General features: G+C 61.2%; 1 protein-coding gene across 1 annotated transcript in view; it reads right to left on the bottom strand.

The window, feature by feature from the left end:
• Positions 1 to 2,928: 2,928 nt before the first annotated feature.
• TRMT44 (tRNA methyltransferase 44 homolog) overlaps positions 2,929 to 18,657 on the bottom strand; it is a 30,120-nt gene continuing 14,391 nt past the window's right edge. The window contains exons 7-11 of the mRNA XM_042937023.1: positions 15,848 to 15,954; positions 14,590 to 14,773; positions 12,284 to 12,692; positions 9,949 to 10,065; positions 2,929 to 4,142 (exon numbers count right to left, since the gene is read on the bottom strand). Of these exons, the coding sequence (XP_042792957.1) occupies positions 3,913 to 4,142; positions 9,949 to 10,065; positions 12,284 to 12,692; positions 14,590 to 14,773; positions 15,848 to 15,954 (1,047 nt within the window). The 3' untranslated portion in view covers positions 2,929 to 3,912. The remainder of the gene's footprint in view (positions 4,143 to 9,948; positions 10,066 to 12,283; positions 12,693 to 14,589; positions 14,774 to 15,847; positions 15,955 to 18,657) is intronic.

Here is an 18,657-nt window from a genome sequence, read left to right as displayed (position 1 = left end):
TGGATGGGGCCCTGCTCCAGCACCACCGCCCGTCTGAGCCGACGCGCCAGGGCTCCCTGTGCGTTCTGGATAGCGCCACCGCGTGCCCAGTGTCAGCACGGCCGGCCCACCACACGTGCTCTGTGATATTTGCTGAGCGCGAGGGCAATGCTCTTAGCTCCGACCAGGAGTGTGCCCCGGCCATCCTGCGGCGCCCCACCCCCACCCTCTGTCCCAGCCAGCGAACGTCCCATTCCCTGCACTGGGCGGACGGCTCCGGGGGCGGAGAGCAGCCCCGCTGCCCCTCACCTGGATAAATCACCTGAACGAGAGGGGGCTGGAGCCCTGCCGCCAAGGCCGCTGTGGCCTCTTCGGATCAAAAGTCCCTAGACTCCTAATTACCCAAGGAGCCCTGGGAGCCAGGTCCCCCCAGAGCGACAAAGGCCGGATGGATTACCGTGTGGTTTTAACTGACCTCCCAGCTCTGTGGCCCCGAGCCACGCACTTGCGCTCCTCACTAGAGAAGCCACGGGGTGGACCACCCCCAGGCCCAGGCCTTGACGCCCTGCTGACGGACGGCGCCGGCTGCACAGTCCGGCTCCTGCTGGGGCCCAGCCGGCTGGCCCTGACGCCTGCCCTCTGTGCTGCTGCTACATCCCGGGGTCCGCAGACGAGGGTGCCGAGGCACCGCCACCGCGGCCCAGGGAGGGGTGGCAAGGAGGTCAGTGGTCTCTGACCTCTGCCAGAGGTTGAGACGAGGATGCTGCCTGGCTGCAACTCTGGAGAAGTCACAGGGCAGGGATCTCCGGACGGGGACGATCTGAGGACGCCCATCCACACACCAGCTGAACGCCAACTACTGAGCACGTTCGTTACGGGGACAGGCTCATCTCGAAAGCCGCTTCAGCACCAACGATAGTGGGCAGCGCCGGGGCCCCAAGGGGTGGGACGGAAATCAACGCCCGGCCGACTGAACCCCAGGTGTCTCCTCCAGTCAAGGGCTTGCCGGGTTTGAACCCTGACCCTGGCAGCCGCCAACCATGACTTCTGGTAAGTCGCCCAGCCTCTGGAGACAGAGTTTGCTCTCTAGGGCACCAGGTGACCCACGTGCCACGGGGAGGCGGGGCTTACACGCGACAACACGCGGGTTCCATCAAGCACCAAGCACGACAGGACGCGAGAGACTCAGCCAGGAGCTGGGACACCCCAAGATTCATCCGTTTTCAATGTACTTTCTCGTGAGCTGCCTCTTCCCTAAGGACGGAGCCCACGGGAAAAGCACCCCAGGGAGGTGCCGGCCAGAGCTGAGTGGGAGGAGGTTAAAGGGCGCTCTCGGCCTCTCCGTGCTGGGCTGTCGTCCCCCTGCGTGGTGACCCTCAGCGGACGGTCACCCCAGGAGGAGAGAGGGACAGAGACGCAGTGTCGCCTTCCAGTGCCCTTTGAGGGGGTGAAGGGTCTTCGACGGGAAGGGTGGACGGGGGTCACCTCCAAGGTGGGAGTGGACCCCTGCCACCCGGAACACGTGGTAGGTGGAGGAGGATGGAGAGGCTGGGGGTACGTGGAAGATGGACCACCTGACCCGACCAGAGGCCCCTCCCCTGCCCACCCCACCCCCAACCCTGCACTGACCGCAGCCCACAACCTCAAGTGCACCAGACAGACTCCTTCCCACCAGAGCACCAGGCTGTCATCACCCAGCCCTCAGGACACTCGGGTCAGCTGCCGTGCCGTCCCCGACCGCCCCGTTGCTAGGTTAACGGCTCTGAGTTCCCCAGCGCCCCTCCTCTGTGGCAGGTGGGGTGAGCCGGGCTCTGGAGAGGGGCGAGGGCAGAGCCTGCCCGGGCAGAGGCTGCTCTCTAAGGGCGTGACTGCCTGCCACGCACGGGGTAGAGGGCTGGGCGCCCGGCCCGGTTCACCTCCACCGCTTGTGAGGCACTCACGAAACCCCATGTTCCGCACCTGCTGAGCTGTCCCCCTGGCGCGTCCTCGGAGCAGGCCCAGGCCGCCGCCGACAGCAATCATCTGGCCACATACCCCCGCAGACGCGCGTGTGGTGCGCCTGGCAACCCCACGGTGAGCGTAATGCCTGCCGCTAGTGGCCTGGGTGGGGACACCGTGGTTCTCGTAGCCAGTAAGAAGTGGCAGCTGGAACCAAGAGGCTGGATCCAGGGGACGGGCCTACCCAGGCATCTGTGCCGTCCTGGGCGGCATGTAGGGGGTCTGCGAGGTGTGGTGAGTCAGCACAGCACGCGGCCTGGCAGGACCCTTGGACGCCCACCTCAGGACAGGGGTCTCCCAGGGCACCCGCGAGAGGGCACCCCGACCCCAACGAACACACGTGGCGGAGAATGCAACCTTGGGATTCTTCAGGGCGAACCGTCCGTCCCAAAACTTTGGGGGGCAGCCCATTTTCCCGAGGGCACCTCACCCACTCTGGGACTGGCAGCTCCGGGGCCGGGGACAGAGGCACAGACCACAGAAACCGTGGCTGTCGTGGTTTCGCTCCCTCACGTGGTAATTAAAGCGGGAGCTGCCCCCCTGGCCTGGCTGGGGCCAGCCGTCTGTGCGGGGAGTCCCGGGCTCACGTCTCCCTGTCAGGAGGTGTTGTCCTTTTGAGGAGAGGGAAAGGAGGCTGCTTCGGGTCTGATCCCACGGCAGGGAGGCCGGGAAGCTCGTCTTGACGGGAATCGTCCCACACGTGCCAGGCAGCGAGTTAAGGGAAATCTCAACCCACCGGCCTCACTGACGAAGGCACCTCATCTCTGTGACAGAGGCCAGAGACGGGGAGGCTGCGGCCCCAGCGCTGGGACCCCGGGCCTTTCTCCTTCCACTCTGCCAGGCGTGACTTCCCACACCAGGCAGGCATGTCCTGCCAACGCGGCAGGAGGGGGCTCCGCCTGCACTGGCCAAGCCCATCAGAGCCCGGGGGCGGGGGGAGGGGGGGGCGTCACCGTGGCCGCTCAGGCCACCCAAGAACCTCACACAGGGAGAGGCTGGGGGCGGGAAACAACGCAGCCCCCGGGGCCCATTGGACGCTCCTCCCACCCCTGGCCAGGCCGGCCAGGCACTTCCCGGGCTGCACCAAGCTGAGGCACCGCTCAGGGAAAGGGAAGAATTTACTGTCGTTGCCACAGGCGAACCGCGAACACCCACACGACGAAAGGCCACCAAGGTACATACGTACACTGTGCGAAAAGTGAGCGGCAGGACCGTGTGTGTCGATGTGGCCTTTCACGTAAAACCAAAAATAATTTTAAACACAAACACATTGGATTTTTTTCCCAGAATACAAACAATTACTAACAGCACTTGGGAGAAAACCTAGCAGGGAAGGAAGGGCAGGGGCAGTTTTTGCCTTTCTGTGATAATTCTGTTTTCTGGCCTTGCTTTGTATTCCTTAGGGTTCTTTTTTCACGTCACCTAGAGCGACCTAGCCAAAGAAATGAGGGCCGTTTCTTGTTCTCCGTAACTAAAAATAACCTGCTCAACAATGTGCTACAGCTTTTCCAAAATACCAGCGTGGTGACCGACCCCCGGAGCAGGTGAATTTCCAGCGCAGCCGGGGGCGGCAGGAGGGCCGCGCTCCGTGGGGCAGGCCGGCCGTCACACAGGAGGAGTCAGGCGAGCCGGGACGGGGCCCCTGAGAGGGCCGGGCGGCCAGGCACTTGCCCCACCTCCACAGCTAGATGCGACAACAACTCCCGTACGCTCTTCCCCAGGTAAAGGTGCTGGACGGTTAGGGGCGACCTCGTTCACACCACAGACCCAAGACGGGGTGGCGGCGTGAGTGTCTGTGACACGGAAGGCCACGCTCCGGCGGAAATCCGGGGGCCGCTAACCCGGCCAGCTCGGCCTGCTGTCCCCGGAGAAGCCGGCGCGCTCCCCGCGCCCTGGCCCCCCGCGCCAGGCCTGCACTCGCAGGGCGGAAGAGGCTCACAGAACCTGCTTCCTCCTAGGGGTCTGGGCCGGCCGCAGCTCCTCAGGCCCGTGGGCAAACGGGCAGCAGTCCGAGGGCAGAGCGCAGCCGTCGGGGTGGTGGCTGAAAAACCAGCACAGGCGGGTTTTGAAAGCTTCCGAGAACAGTCTGCGTCTCGCTTCCGGCTGCCGCTGCTTCCGGAGCCTCTCCTCTCTCCAGTCGCGAAGGTGAACTCGCCCGCTCCGAACTGTGGTTCAGGACAGAGAGAGAGACACGGCCCAGGCGTTACCCTCTAAGGCCACCAGCTCACCGGGACCGGTGCTCACAGGGCCCGACTCTGGGGCGGCGGCGCCCCAGCAGGGGGGAGACCAGGCGTGGAGATGGCGAGCCGGGCCGCAGCCCCGCCCGACACCAGCAACGCGGCCTACGGGGAGCGCTGGAGGCAGAGCCCAGCAGGGAGGTGTGAGGAGGGGGCCGAGGGAACAGGCAAGGAGCGAGGTGGACGTATGCCAGGGCGAGGGCGCCTGCAGGGGCCAGGGTCAGGGGTCAGGAGCCGTCAGGAGGCATGAGCTGCTCACCGGGGGCAGGGGTCACCGGGGGCAGGGGTGAAGGGGCATAGGGAAGCTGAGGGTCTGCTGCTGACGAGACCCAGGACGTGACCACGGGGACAAGCGGCGGGGACGGCCTGTGGGAAAGGAGGCGGAGCACTGGGAGCCCGCGGCGTGAGAGCGGAAGTTGGGGAACTGCGCTGCCATCTGTCCCGGAGAACCTCACCGCTGCGCGAGAGAGGAAACAGGCAAGGTCCTTTCTGGGCAGGCGAAGAGGAGGGTTTGCCGGTGCCCCCATAACCAGAGCCCCCAAACGCAAACAGCGGGTCGGGGAACAGCGGGTGGGGGACAGCGGCCGCGTCAGCAGGGATTCAGAGGCCGGCCTGGAACGCGGGGGGACAAGGCCCCAGCAGCTGACCGGGCCCCGCACCGAGCTGCCTCCCGAGCCGGTCAGCACCGCTCGGGCTTTCAAGGGGCCTTTCTCCCCCAGACGCCAGCAACTCCACAGAAACACGGCCAAAGCCGCTCACTGCATCCTGGTTTTCTTGGAAGCTGTGAGACCACTGGAGACAGAAAGGCTCGGGGAGAAATAAAAGAAGCCTACTGAATAAACCTGGCTCTCCAACCGCTAATGAGACCGTGAGAGCACAAATTAAAGCTCGGATTTGCTTTCAAATCACCTCGTGTGATTGCAACACGTCCTCACAGACTGCCGTGTATGAACCATCTGCCCTTAAAGCAGAGAAAGGGCTGTGGAGAGGCGCCTGTGCACGGAGGGGCTCACTGGAGGGACTCCTCGTTGCGGGCAGCCGAGGGCACCTACTCCGGGCCTGGCACGACCGTCCCCCTCCTCGGAGCCGGCCTCCTGCCTGCTCCCCACAAGGCTGATGCCTGGGATCAGTCCGGGAGCTCAGGTCAGGGGAACGTCCCTGGGATCCGCTGAATGCTCCCACAGCCGAATGCCACGGCCCCAAAGATGCCCCGAAGGAGCCTTGGAGGCAAGACTCCCACCAGATGCCCGGGGTGTGGACCCCAAAAAGCAAGGAGCCCTTGGCCCGGCCCAAAGGCTCGGATGTGTTCAACAGAAACCTGGGGGAGAGGGAGGGGCGTGGGCCCCGCCTCCACAGGGGTCCCTCCCCTGAGGACAGGCTGGCTCCCGACAGGCGCTCCACAGTGGTTTGGTGACTTAAGAGGGCACCCAGCCGCATTTCTGGAGCAGGGTCAGGGGAAGCGGGGGCCCAGCCAGGATTTCTTTTTTTTTTTTTTTTACGTTTATTTATTTTTGGGACAGAGAGAGACAGAGCATGAACGGGGGAGGGGCAGAGAGAGAGGGAGACACAGAATCGGAAGCAGGCTCCAGGCTCCGAGCCGTCAGCCCAGAGCCCGACACGGGGCTCGAACCCACGGACCGCGAGATCGTGACCTGAGCCGAAGTCGGCCGCTCAACCGACTGAGCCACCCAGCCGCCCCTTCTCAGCCAGGATTTCTAAGGCCCGAGGAGCGGGCACTGATGACAGAGGATCGGCCCTGGCACAGGAGGGCGACACGCTCCCGCACACCCCCAGGACACAGGGCGGCTCCTGACACCCCCCTCCCATCCCGGGTCGGCCCGTGCGGGGCCCCTGAGGGCGCTCGCGGCCCTGGCTGCACACACGCTCCAGCCAGCCCACGGGTCAGACCACCAGCGGGATTCCCCACGTGGAAACACGCCCCCGACGCCACCACGGAACCCCAGGAACAAGGTGCTCTCCACCCAAGCTCACTTATCCGACGTTTGTTTCCTCCTGAAGCTTCGCTTCCTCGGAAGCCACTTACTGGTCCATCCCCTCCGCTCCTGACAAGCAGACGCTGCCATCATCAGAACGCTCCGGGGAACGGGCTGTAGACTGTTCCCGAAACCCCCGTGGACGATCTACCGGAGCAGTGCCCTGTGCTCAGGCCCTGATCACACGCGCCTCGGGTGGCCAGTCCAGCCTCAACATTCAAGACTCGGGGCAAGCCCCAGAGCTCAGCTGCGGCCACATGTTCAACACGGTCGGCACCGTGAGCACAGACCACTCAGTCGGTACCACGCCCACGACACCCCCGGCAGGCCTTCCTCCCATGGCGCACGGCGCCGGGGGAACTGGGGGCATCCAAAGTTGATCCTACCCCTCGCTCCCGTAAACACCACCAGAGACTAGCCACCTGGCTTAAAACACCCTCAAGAAAGTAAGATAAAATAAAACATCCTCAGAGATAAGACCGGCCTCAGTGCATATTTTCGGCATGACTGCAAGCAGAATGTTTACTCAGAGCTCAGCCCCGAAGCCGCCTACTTGGAAGTATTTCCAAAAATAAACGTGCCCCCCGACATCGACCGCACAGAAAGCGATGGTATGCACGCATATTTATAATGGGGAAAAAAAGGTACAATTTCACGAAGGCAAACAAAACAACGCACTGGGAAAAACAAGAGAGCAGCCCTTCCCGGTTACAATAAGTATTTTAATTGACAAAAGCCTCGTGAAACAGCAGATTCCAGGCCGCTGGCCAGAGCCCAGTTGGAGCAGGAACTGCCAGTTCGGGAAGGGCCGCCCCGCTCCCCGCTTCTCCACCCCCAGCGGGGCTGCCCATCCCGGGGCCTCGGCTTTCGCAACCACTCCAAATATGGGGCCCCCAGCACTGCTTACGAGGCCCGATGCCATCGTGAGCATTTCCCCAGCAAAGTCAGGCCCAAACGAAAACAGTCTAGCTCCACAAGGGCAACCAGGCCACCCAAAGGCACTGCAGGGGCGCACACCCGAGCTCTCCCATGCACACGTAGGGGGCGCGAACACCCCAGCTCTCCTATAGGGACCTCACACACCGGAGCTCTCGCATGCACACACACAGGCAGGGAAGAGAAGGTGGCTGTACTCAACTCCCTTAGGCTGGGAGTGGACAGAAGTGCCTCCGTCAGCTGTGGCCACCTGCCCCGAGTCGCCACCCGACCACCCTCCTCAGCAGCAGCACAAAGGTGGGGCTGTGGGGACTGGCCCAGATCCCGGGGCTCAGACAGCTGCCCGCATCCCCCTCGACAAGGCCCTAGGGCCTCCTCTCGTCCTACCTTGAGCTCTGCTCACAATGGCACCGCACGGACTGGGACTCCGGGACGCAACAGTCTGCCCCCAGTCACCACCCCCTGCGAGGAAGGATCGGGTAGGCGTGCCGTCCTCACGGGGCTACTTTCCCTTCTTCAACCTGAGACACGGGCTCCCAGCTGCCTCTCGGGCTACGGAGCAGCCGGGCCCATCCACAGGGAGCTCACGGTCTATCCAGTTGAGGCAGTGAGGTGACCGAATACGGGAGGCCGTGTGACAGAAGCTCACGCAGACTCTGGGAGCCCAGAGAGGCAGGACTGGGTGGGGCGGACGGGCAGCAGTTTAGGGAAGATGCCCAGCTATGATCCAGAACTATGGCTATGCCACCAGAGAGGCCAGGGCCTGACGTGGGGGCGGGGAGCAAGCAGGCAGCCTTGTGGGGGAAGAAACAGCATCGTGACAGACACACAAGCCGGGGAGCCACGTGGGGGGGGCCGGAGGGGGGGGTGGTTAGTCTGGCAGAAGCGGGTGGGGCCGGGGCAGGCAGGAGGCAGGAGGCAGGCAGGGAGCGGACGCCGCGTGCAGCCCTCCAGGAGCCCCACCCGTCAGGGGAAGGTGGGCCCGGGGGCACGTCGGCAGCCCCTGCCGGCCCGGTCTTCTCTGGCCCTCACGTCCTCAGCACGTGTTCCCGCACCTCCGCCCGGAGCCACCACTCTGCACATCAACCTGCCGTCTGCAGCCCCCTGCACCCCTACACCCCCTCCCAGAAAGGAGCGCGAGCCCACACCAGCCCTTCGTGGGACACCTCACGGTGGAAACAGAACAAAAGCTGCTTCCACGTAGGAAGTCCTGAGGAGCCGGACGCTCCGCCGCGGGGGGGCCTGAACAGGGCCCCGCACTTGGCCTCGAGGCTCCGGACACGCCACAGAAGAGGCACACAGCCGGCGACGCCGCAGCTGGACGGGGGCTCGGCCACGCGGGGTCACCGCTCCCCTGCCGCCACGGAGGCCAGACCCTCCCCACGGCGCCGCCTCCCCCACCCCTCCGTCATCACATCGCAAGCCTCCTCCTCCCCAACTCAGAGCCTTCGCGAAGGCTGCTCCTGGGCCTCCTGACCGAGTCCCAGCCGAGATGTCCTTTCCCGAGCACAGCCTTCCTGACTCCTCCTGCGCAAGCGTGCCCATGGCACTACGGTGGTGCGAAACGCCGCCACCTTCAAAGCCACTGGCTGAGGCGCTCGCAGGTAAGACAGCAGGCAGGCCGGGACGCGCTCTAAAACGCTTCCATAAAGATCAAGGGAGGAAGAAGATCTCAAAACAAAATGTAACAAGGTATCAACCATCTAGACGATGGATGTACGTTTGCAAACTCGAAATAGGGGCACCTGGGTGGCTTAGTCAGTTGGGCTTCAGCTCAGGTCATGATCTCACGGTTCGTGGGTTCGAGCCCCATGTCGGGCTCTGTGCTGACAGCTCAGAGCCTGGAGCCTGCTTCGGACTCTGTCTCCCTCTCCCTCTGTCCCTCCCCTCGCACTCTCTCTCTCTCTCTCAAAAATAAGTTAAAACATAAAGAAAACTCCAAATAAGGGAACTTCTTTTAACCCCAAGCACCGATGTGAATGCTTGTTCTGTGTCCCCACCCACCCACCCCGCCCCCCGTCAGACCGCAGACCCCAGGAGGCAGGGACGGCAGCTGCCCGAGTGAAAGAGCGCAGGCCCTGGGCCCTCGTCCTCCCGCCGGTCCCGGATGCCCGGAGCCCCAGGGCAGGAGGGCAGTGCCAGCCTTGCTCCAAGGGCACAGTGCACACGTGACAGTAGGGGAGTGGACAGGAATCGGGGGCTCCCTCCTCTATCTGCCCAGGGCCCAGCTGGGACCCCGGGACGCTTCCAGTCTGCAGGCGGCCCAAGGCCAACGCAATTAGCAACTCCCCACCCAGAAAGTCCTCCAGCGGCACAGAGCCAGCAGGCTTCCGGACTTGGTCTTCCTTCTGTGTGAGGCGTGAGCACTCACACAGGCCAGGTAAGGCCAGGACTGGGGGCGGGGCGGCTGTGCCCGACGGGACCAGAGGGAATCCGAGAAGAGGCGTGGCTAATGTTCCACGGGGCGGAAGACGCTGAGGCAGGCGCAGGTCATGGGCAGAGAGAACTCTGTTCTCTTTCTCCCACCTTCCGAGGAATCTCAGACTCCTCTAAAGTGAGCTTTACTTACTAGAAAAAGCAGCGGGGGGAGGGAGGCGCCTGGGTGATTCGGTCGGTTAAGCGTCAGGCTTGATTTTGGCTCAGGTCGTGCGATCGGGCCCTGTGTCAGGCTCTCCTCGCTGAGTGTGGAGCCTGCTTGAGGTTCTCTCCCTCTCCCTCTGCCCCTCTCGCTCGTGTGCCCGCACTCTCAAACAAAAACAAAAAAAAAAAAGGAAGACCCGAACCTCAAGGCTCAATCCCTTTACCTTCAAACACCTGATGGTTGTTTTTGAGCAGCGTCTGCAGGCCTCCACATTCCCGCTTCAGCCTCCGCAGGGTCTCCCCGTCCAGCTCACTGGCTACGTCCGCCAAGGAGAGGCTTCCTGTGGAAAAGCGGGTTTCCCCGACACCAACAGAAAGGCCGTCAGGAGCCGTGAAACCGGCTCGCTGCTGGCCCTGCGCGCGGCTCTGGTTCCGTCCGCTCCAGCCCCTGGCGCACGTCGGCGGGAGGGACCGCGGGCTTTCGTTTAACCCGGGCACAGCCATCGCCACCGGAGATGCGGGGGCCGCCCACCCGCCAGGCCCGACACCCCGGGGCTTACCTACTCCCACCAACGACTCTGCAGGAGCCTCCCCCACAGAAAAGCAGCGCTCCGGCTCGGCCCGGCCCAGCCCCGGGCGCCCAGGGGAGGCGGCCGCCCTGTGATTCCACCTACCAAAGCCCAGCCGACCTTCAAGATGCCCCTCTCAGCCGCCTCAAACCCACTCGGAGCCAGCAGGGATCGGCCGGGACAGCCCTCCTGCCCCTCCTGTGCCCCGGCCCTGCACACGCTCCCGGACCCTGATGCTCACGCACGCTGCTCCGCGCTGCCTCCCAGTTGCTCATCCTCAGACGTGCACGCGCCTTGACCCAACCGTGAGGGCAGGGACCGCCCCCTCCTGCCCTGTGGCCCCTCAGCCATGCCCTGCAGAGGGCAGACCCCAGACTGAGATCACTCAGGTCCAGGGGTCTGACCCACTCGTACATCACACAGGCGCAGGCCGGAGAGGTCGCTAAATTCCAGCACCGAAAGGCGAGGGGACCACCTCGGGCAGAGAGGCCAAGGGCACACGTCCAACCTCAGCGGAGCGTGGTTCTCCCGCAGGGCAGACGGGGCAGGCACAGGGGCGGAGGGACCACTTCAGGCCAGCCCCAGACCACGGGGACCCAAGGGGCGGTGTGGGGGGGGAGGGGGGGGCGCACCAGCCCTGCCGGTGTTTCCGACAGGCGGGCAGGCCCGTGAGCCGAGGCCCGACGACCAGAGCCGCCTGCCGTCCAGCCCGGAGCCCGGGACAGAGCCGGGGTGCTCACGGCGAGGGTCCGCCCCCGGCACAGGCCAGCGCCTCCTGAGCTCAATCAAGCCCAGAGGACCCAGCAGAGGACAGGACTATCCTGGGGTGCGAAGGCCAGGGTTAGGGTTAGGGTTAGGGTTAGGGGAAATTTGCCCGAGGGTCTCTGTGGCCCCTGCCCCCCTGCTGTGGCTCCCTGCCCTTCGAGGCCTGGCCAGAAGCACCCGCCCCCCCGCGCAGCTTGCCCCCGCCTCAGCAGGGCGCACCGGGAAGTGAGGTGCCAACCCACACAACGGCCCACGGCCCCTCAGGGCTTGTGCAGGTTCACGGACGGTCAGCAGCTGGAGTGGGGAGTTGGGTGGGGTGGGGTGGGGTGGGGGGTTCTGGCCAGGACGGCCACCTCATCCCTCGAGAGGCTCTTCTGATCAGACGCCACCAGGGTGGGGCGACCCACAGAGCAGAGGAGGCGCTCCGGGGCGCTGCCGCGTGGCAAGGTCACAACGGCCAGGGAGGCCGGGACGGCGAAGACACCAGGCAGGACGTCACGGGCGAGGGAGCCCGGGCTCGCCGCCTCCTCCCTGGCCCCCCACCCACGGGGCCAGCCAGGCAGCAGCCCCCCTGGCGGGCTGAGGGAGGGCTCCTCCAGTTCCTCCAATGACCCCAAAACCTCACAGGCAAGTCTCAGGCGCCGCCAGACCCAGCCAGCTCCACAGCGCCCTCTGGTGCCGACCGCCAGCGTCCCGGTCACAACTTTACAAAAATCCTCAAAACCCACGCTTTGCTCCTTCTCTTGAACGCCACTCGAGAACAATCAGATGTCATTTTCTCCCTTTTATCATGTCTGATTTTTGCCATTTGGGGATTTCAAAGAGAACTACGGTAACAAACCACAACATCTCCGAAACGGTACCTTATATTCAAGAGGACAGCACGCTTTTCTGGCATTCGGAAACCTGCTTCTGGTTTAAATAATTTCCATAGAGGGAAAATGAGTGGCTCTACACCCAGAAGCCTGGACACTTCGTAAAGGTTAATCATGGGTCCAAACACTACCACTCTGCTCTCAGCGCCTTCCTCTGAGGGAGCGGAGTCCCTGATGTTAAAAGGAACTGTAAGAAAAAATTCTAAACAAGTGTGTAGGTGGCCTATTCTCGATATCTCTTCAAAACATACGTAATCACAAACAACCACAGGATTCCAAGTTGGTCCCAAAGGAGGGCCGCGCCACCGCCCGAAACCCGGCAGGCACGCGGCAGGGTCCCGGGGGCCTACCTCCTCGGTTCCAGGCCTTCAAGCTCCCGCCCGGAGCACTTGCTGCGCACGGCCGCTCTGCGTCCAACAGCAGGTGTCCCACTTGCAAAACCACCTGGTCAACAAAGTCTCGAGGGAGGGCAGCGCAATTCCTCACGCGCTCGGCTTTTTCTCTAGGGCGAAATCCAGACAGCCAGAGTCCGGCGGCCCAGGCCTCCGCCCCCTCCTCGGCGGCCCCGGCGGCCAGGGCCTGGCGCCCGTGGGGGCGACCCGCACGTGCCACAGCGGCCCGGGGAGGAGGACGGGGAGGCTCCCGGCCGGGCGGGCTCACGGGGCGGCCCCGCCTGCTATTAATGTACCGGGCTCTCTGCTCCTCCATGGGGGCTTCTCCGGTGGGGGGGTATGTTCTGCGTTTCCCAATGAGACAAACCTGCATGTGAAAAAAGCGGAGTGTTTTACCAGGATCCCGCGGCAAGTCACGTTTTCCATTCGCGTCTCTCGTCCTGCGGTACAGATTACGTTCAAATTTCAGACGCTGATCGTGAAAGAAATGCCTACTTTAACAGCCAATACCAATACCAGTGTCCCAGATAAACCAAGAGCCAAAGCCCACGAAGAGTCTCGCGGCTCGGACCCTCAGAGACCTACGAGGCGCGTACGAGTGCACGCGCACCGAGCTCCCAGCCGTGCCTGTTCTGAACACGTCGCTCGTGGGAGCCTTCACCCGGTGCCCCCTCCCTCGGGTGCAGACACGGACGGCACCCAGAGCTCTCAAAACGGGACGTCCCTCTATCGACCTTGCCAGAGGGGAGGCAGCACTTGGCACGGCACGGACGTCCGTGCCGTGCACTGTCCTTCCTGCGTGTCCACACAGGATGATGACGGCTGCCCGCGCACTGGAGCCCCCGGCGAGGACGCTGCCCTGAGCACGGCATCTCTGGACTTGCTCCTGGCCACGAACTACACGGCCAGCTTAGGGGCAACGAAAGACAGCGAATCTAATTACACGAGAGCCGCCCCTGACCGCTCTCTGGCTCTGCCACCTGCCAGAGGCGAGGCGTGATCCGGGGCTCGTTCCCGGACGTGCCGGGCAGGACCAGTCCTCACCAAAGAGCTGCCACCTGTGGACACCTGCCCTTGTGTTTGCCCCCAGAGCCACAGGGTGACGAGAAAGCTGAGGCTCAGAGAGATTAAGGACTGGTGCGTGGTCTCCAGCAACGAGTACTGGAAAGACCAGTGGAAACACCCACCCGCGTGACCCAAATTCGAGCAGTTGGCAGAATCGATCCCAGCCTCAGCAGGGCGGTTTGCCCAGGCAGAGGGCATTTAGGAGAAGGACATCGTGGCTCTGAAGCAGGGTCCCCAAGAACGCTCTCACGGTGACGTGAGCAGTGGCAGCATCGGCAGCAATGACGTACCTGCGGCCATCGTGGGCCCCTCTCGGCCACCACGGAGCCCTTCGACGAAGGCACCGTTCTATCTAGTCTGTGAGATGAGCCCAGGAGGGGCCCCCCTCCCCCCCGGACAGACGAGGGCACGGATGCAGTGTGCAATGTGCCCCGGAGTTCACGCCCAGGCGGTGCCAGGGCCGAGAGTTCACCTAAACCTGTCCTGGATCCCTTGTGCCACATCGAGTGATCAAACTCACGATTTGGATCTGACGGGTTTGTGCTTTGCTGGTGGTAAGAAGCCTGACCGCCAGAATCTGATAAGAGGAAGCTACCGACACGAACACGCGCTGACGGTGGCACCTCCCTCGACTTCTCCAGGGGGCTGGCCCGCTGGCAGGGTCACAGGGGGCACGGGTGCTGCGGTCACAGACTGTGGCAGGGGCGGCGTCTGCCTGGGCAAATCGCATCGCAGGTACGTCGGAATTACTGAAGCGCGGAACGAGACGTTGAACCGCTCTGAACCTGGAACCAAACTTCAGGTTCGGCCCGTGACTGGGAAACCCGAGGACCCCGGAGGTGGTGAGCAGCCTCGGACAAACTAGCTTAGGACGTTCCACACGAGTCCAGCTGACGCCCACTCTGGGAAGGTCCCCTAGGGCCACTCAGGTTTCTGGGAAGGAAATGAGGGTTCGGTGAGGGCTCCCTGCAGCGCTGCTACGGGCCTGGGGAAGGCAGTGCCAGAAGGCCTTCAAAGCGGGGGTCGCGGGGACGGAGCGAGCCCTCTGACCCCCACCAGCGTCCGAGATGCCGGAATCGGCACAGGCTTTCAAACATCACGGGGTCCCCTGTGGCTCTGCGACCCGGACCCGGACCCTCCCCCCAGAGGCCAACGCCACACCGAGGCCACCGAGGACGCCCCAAGCGGTCAGGACGCACCCTTTTGGTGGAGGGAATGCGCAGGCAGTCCTCCTGGACGTGGAACCCACAGGCCAGCCCCACCTCGGTCACGAAATCGAGGTACTCTCGGTACTGAGTCTTTCTGCTCTGCCTCCGGGCGTATTTCCCCACGAAGTCAAAGAAGCAGCAGGGAAGGACAAAGAAACGGCAGCTGTAATGAGACCTTCGAAAACAATCCCAAAAACAAAAACACTCAGCGCAGAGCCACGTGGCCGTCGTGCACCAGGGTGAAAGAGAAGCATCCGCTGCCCCCTGGCTGTTCCGGAGCAGAGCCCGAACCCGAGCTGTCCCTCGCTCTGCTCCCAGAGACGACGTGGCGTGGTCTATCCCTCCTACGGACCAGGAGCCTAACTGCCTGTACAAAGCACGTTCCACTGAGGTTGTTCTCACTGACTTGAAAAGTAAAACTTCCCAAAGGGTTTTGGGATGTCGGCTGGGAGCGAGATCTCAGAGCTGGGCACGAGAAAGATTACGTTAAGACTTGCTCCGTGATCTGCGTGGCTCCTCGAGAGCTGAAACAGTTCACGAGACGCCTGGATCACGAGCCACGGCAACAAAATACCCGGGCCGCCACCGTAAGCTGCGTGTTCCCAAGGTCCCCGCTGACCCAGGGGCACGGCCACGGGCGCAGCCCCCCTCTGTGAACATCAGTACTGCCGTGAGGCGTCTCTGTGTTGGCTGATTTTCCCTCTGGAGACACTCACTCCCGTTATCAGAAAATAACTTCCAAAACATGACCTGTCTCCCTGGACAGAAATACTGCACAAATGGTCAGCTTTCGTCAGCACTATTCAGATGTACTTTGATGTTTTCTAGCCATATCTCAAACAGTGAAATAAAGCAGTTAGATGGGGCGCCCGGGTGGCTCAGTCGGTTGTCCAATTTCGGCTCGGGCCATGATCTCACAGTTCCTGGGTTCGAGCCCCACGTGGGGCTCTGTGCTGCCAGCTCAGAGCCTGGAGCCGGCTTTGGATTCTGTGTCTCCCCCTCTCCCTCTGACCCTCCCTGGCTCACGCGCTCTCTGTCTCTCTCTCAAAAATAAACGTCTAAAAAATTTTTTTAAGAAGGAGTCAGAATCTAACCCTAAACCAGCACGTTCGGCACGTTCTCATCCCCACAGTCCGAACGAGCTCCGTCTCCAGTGCTCCACAGCCCCAAGTGGCTACTTCCGGACAGCGAGGTTTAGGCAACAAAATCCCTCCCGCCGCCCGCCCTGCTGTGCGGGACACTTACTCACCTGGCCGCGATCACAGGTATCCACGGTGTCAGTTCATCGGAATGGTTACCAATTACCCAGTCAACGTCAGGGAAAAGGGTCTCATCACTGGGTGTGATTGCACCTTCCTTAAAAGAAAAACACAAGATAAGACCACCGTTTAGTAGAGCAGCACGGAGCTACTGAGGCAAAGGCCCCGAGGAACCGCAGCTTGCTTGGGGTGACCTCAGCCCCTCGGGGCCCCATGGGTACAGGCGTTCCCCTGAGCACCGGGCCCGCGTCTGTCCAGGGGCATGAAATACAGCAACTTACTGCAACATCACTAGAGAAACTAAAAATGCTGATTCCTAATCTTTTGGATCCTTAACAACGTGCTTCTCAGGGCACCTGGGTGGCTCAGTCGGTTAGGCCTCCGACTCTTGATTTCAGCCCAGGTCATGATCTCAAGGTTCGTGATACACGGCCTCGAGCCGGGCTCTGTGCTGACAGCGCAGGGCCTGCTGGGGATTCTCTCTGTCCTTCTGCCCCTCCTCTGTTCTCTCTCTTTCAAAATAAATAAGCAAACTTAAAAAAAAAAGTGCTTCTCTACATGAACATACACTGGAGCTACAGGAGAGGGGACACAGGAACTGTCTCCACGTGGGCAGAATACGGGGGCAAGAGAGTGGAAGCAAGCTGGCCTGAAGTTGATTTGCTGAGAACCACAATGCGTCTCACAACCTCCAGACCCGTGAAAAGTGAGGGTGAGGCCAGAAGAACTGCTAGAGTTTACGTAGAAACAACAAATAGGCTGCTATCATGTGATTATCTTTATTATAAACACCCAGAGGCCAAGTAAAATCCCACTGAGGAGGCGTGTTAACCGTTCTGATAACCTCTGTAATTAGGCTGAAAACAGCTTCATTTTGTGACTTAGGAACTTGACATAAACACCCTGTTCTTTCTGCTAAGCAGCAGACCATCACCCATGATTCAAGTCAGGGCCCAACGGCAGGTCTGTCGGTAAGAGCTGAAGACAAAAAAGATACACACGACCACTCAAAATCCTCGCTGTTTTAAAACTGAAGAACGACCCCCCGAGGGAAGGAGGCACACCCGCTACCCCCCCCCCCCCCCCCCCCCCCCCCCCGCCAGAACAAAGCGGGAAGACGTCAGGACAACACTCCCGGCCAAGGCCGTTCCTTACAACAACAGAACCACACGCCTTTTGCAGACGTGACGTATACAAAAGTAGAATTTGAACTCTACAATCTTTCTGGTTCTTAAATTAAGCATCCGTGCTTCTATTTACACACATATTAAAATTCGTGTATTTCTGTTTAAACGGCCTGCGTTAACAAACACGTGGTTTACAGTTCACGACTGCCATCATCACGGTTACAGCCACCGGCCAGCAGCACGTCAGACGACGAGGCCTGTTTCATCAACATCTTGAACACAGCAAATTGTAGCAGTTCCCCTTCCTACACAGCATCGTAACACAATTAAGACGTTTTGTGATCCGTGCAACATGTTATTTAAAACAGGTGTTTTGGGGGCGCCTGGGTGGCTCAGTCGGTTGAGCGTCTGACTTCGGCCCAGGTCAAGATCTCGCGGTCTGTGAGTTCGAGCCCCACGTCGGCTCTGTGCTGACGGCTCAGAGCCTGGAGCCTGCTTCCAATTCCGTGTCTCCCTCTCTCTTTCTGCCCCTCCTCCGCTCATGTCCTGTCTCTCTCTCTCTCTCTCAAAAATAAATGAACATTAAAAAAACTTTTTTAAACTAGTGTTTTTTTCTTAACAGTCTCTTGCTTACAATCAAATAGGGTTTTTGGAAGAAGCTGTAAACTCATGCTCAGCCATTGTACAGACTGTCCCTGTTTTCGTGGCAAAGACTCACACACCAGGACGTATATACAAACACTCGTACTCGCCAACAAAAGCATGCTCATTTCTGGCTGTTCCCCTGCAGCAGGTGTAACAGAAACGTGGTCAGCATCCACCCTCACGCTGCACATGAGAACAGGCAGGACTCAACACCACGACTGAAGGTCCAGGTGTAATAAGATCCACATGAGATTAGAACCCAGAACCTTCTGAGCAGGCCTGGAATGAGTGGGCTGGGGCAGTTTCCCCCTCCACAGAAAAGTCGGGGTGCTGGGGAACCTCAAATAAAGAACTAGAACCTTCTCCCCGTTCTCCAAGGGGCACCTCATGCCAGCCAGCTCTGTCCTAGGGTCACGACTAAACAGAGGGCCTGTTCAACTGCTGTTTGAGCTTCTTACCCAAAGAAATTATTCTGCGTTTTCACAGAACACAGGGACACAGGAAATTCTGAAACCAACCACGTAACTCGTGTGGCTCTGCTCATCAGCCTCGCACTAAACCCAGAGCCTGACTGACCAGGTGACACATGGTCTGTGTGCACCTGTCTGCACGTCTGCAGAGTCCCCCCAAGTCCGTCGCCCGGCTCCTCAACTTTCTTCAAACCTGAGGTTTCTCTCAACGTTTTAACCTATTTTGATGTATGAATGTCTAAGCAAGTGCAAATTCTTACATTACAAAGCAAAACACAAACATACAAGGAAAACATGAGCGAAGCCTGCAATGAACCTCCCTCCAGAGGCGAATCCTTTTTATTTTTTGCAGTATTTTTTTCAGTATTATTCTCAACTTTAAAAGTGAGGCAGAGAGAAAAATTTAGAAATGCTGTCAGTTTTATTTCCTATTTGCAGATGGAACGACAGAGCTGAGCCCTGCCTCACGAGGGCAGCGGGGCCGCGGGAGGGCTGAGAGAGTACCTGCCGAGGCCGTGAGCTCTGGGGCGCCAGGCTCTTCTCCCGGAAATCAACACA

This window comes from Panthera leo, chromosome B1 (genome assembly GCF_018350215.1).
Source record: "Panthera leo isolate Ple1 chromosome B1, P.leo_Ple1_pat1.1, whole genome shotgun sequence".
In the NCBI taxonomy this organism is placed as follows: Eukaryota; Metazoa; Chordata; class Mammalia; order Carnivora; family Felidae; genus Panthera; species Panthera leo.
Note: the sequence above shows the minus strand (reverse complement) of the source record. Positions and strands in the feature narration are given on the sequence as shown.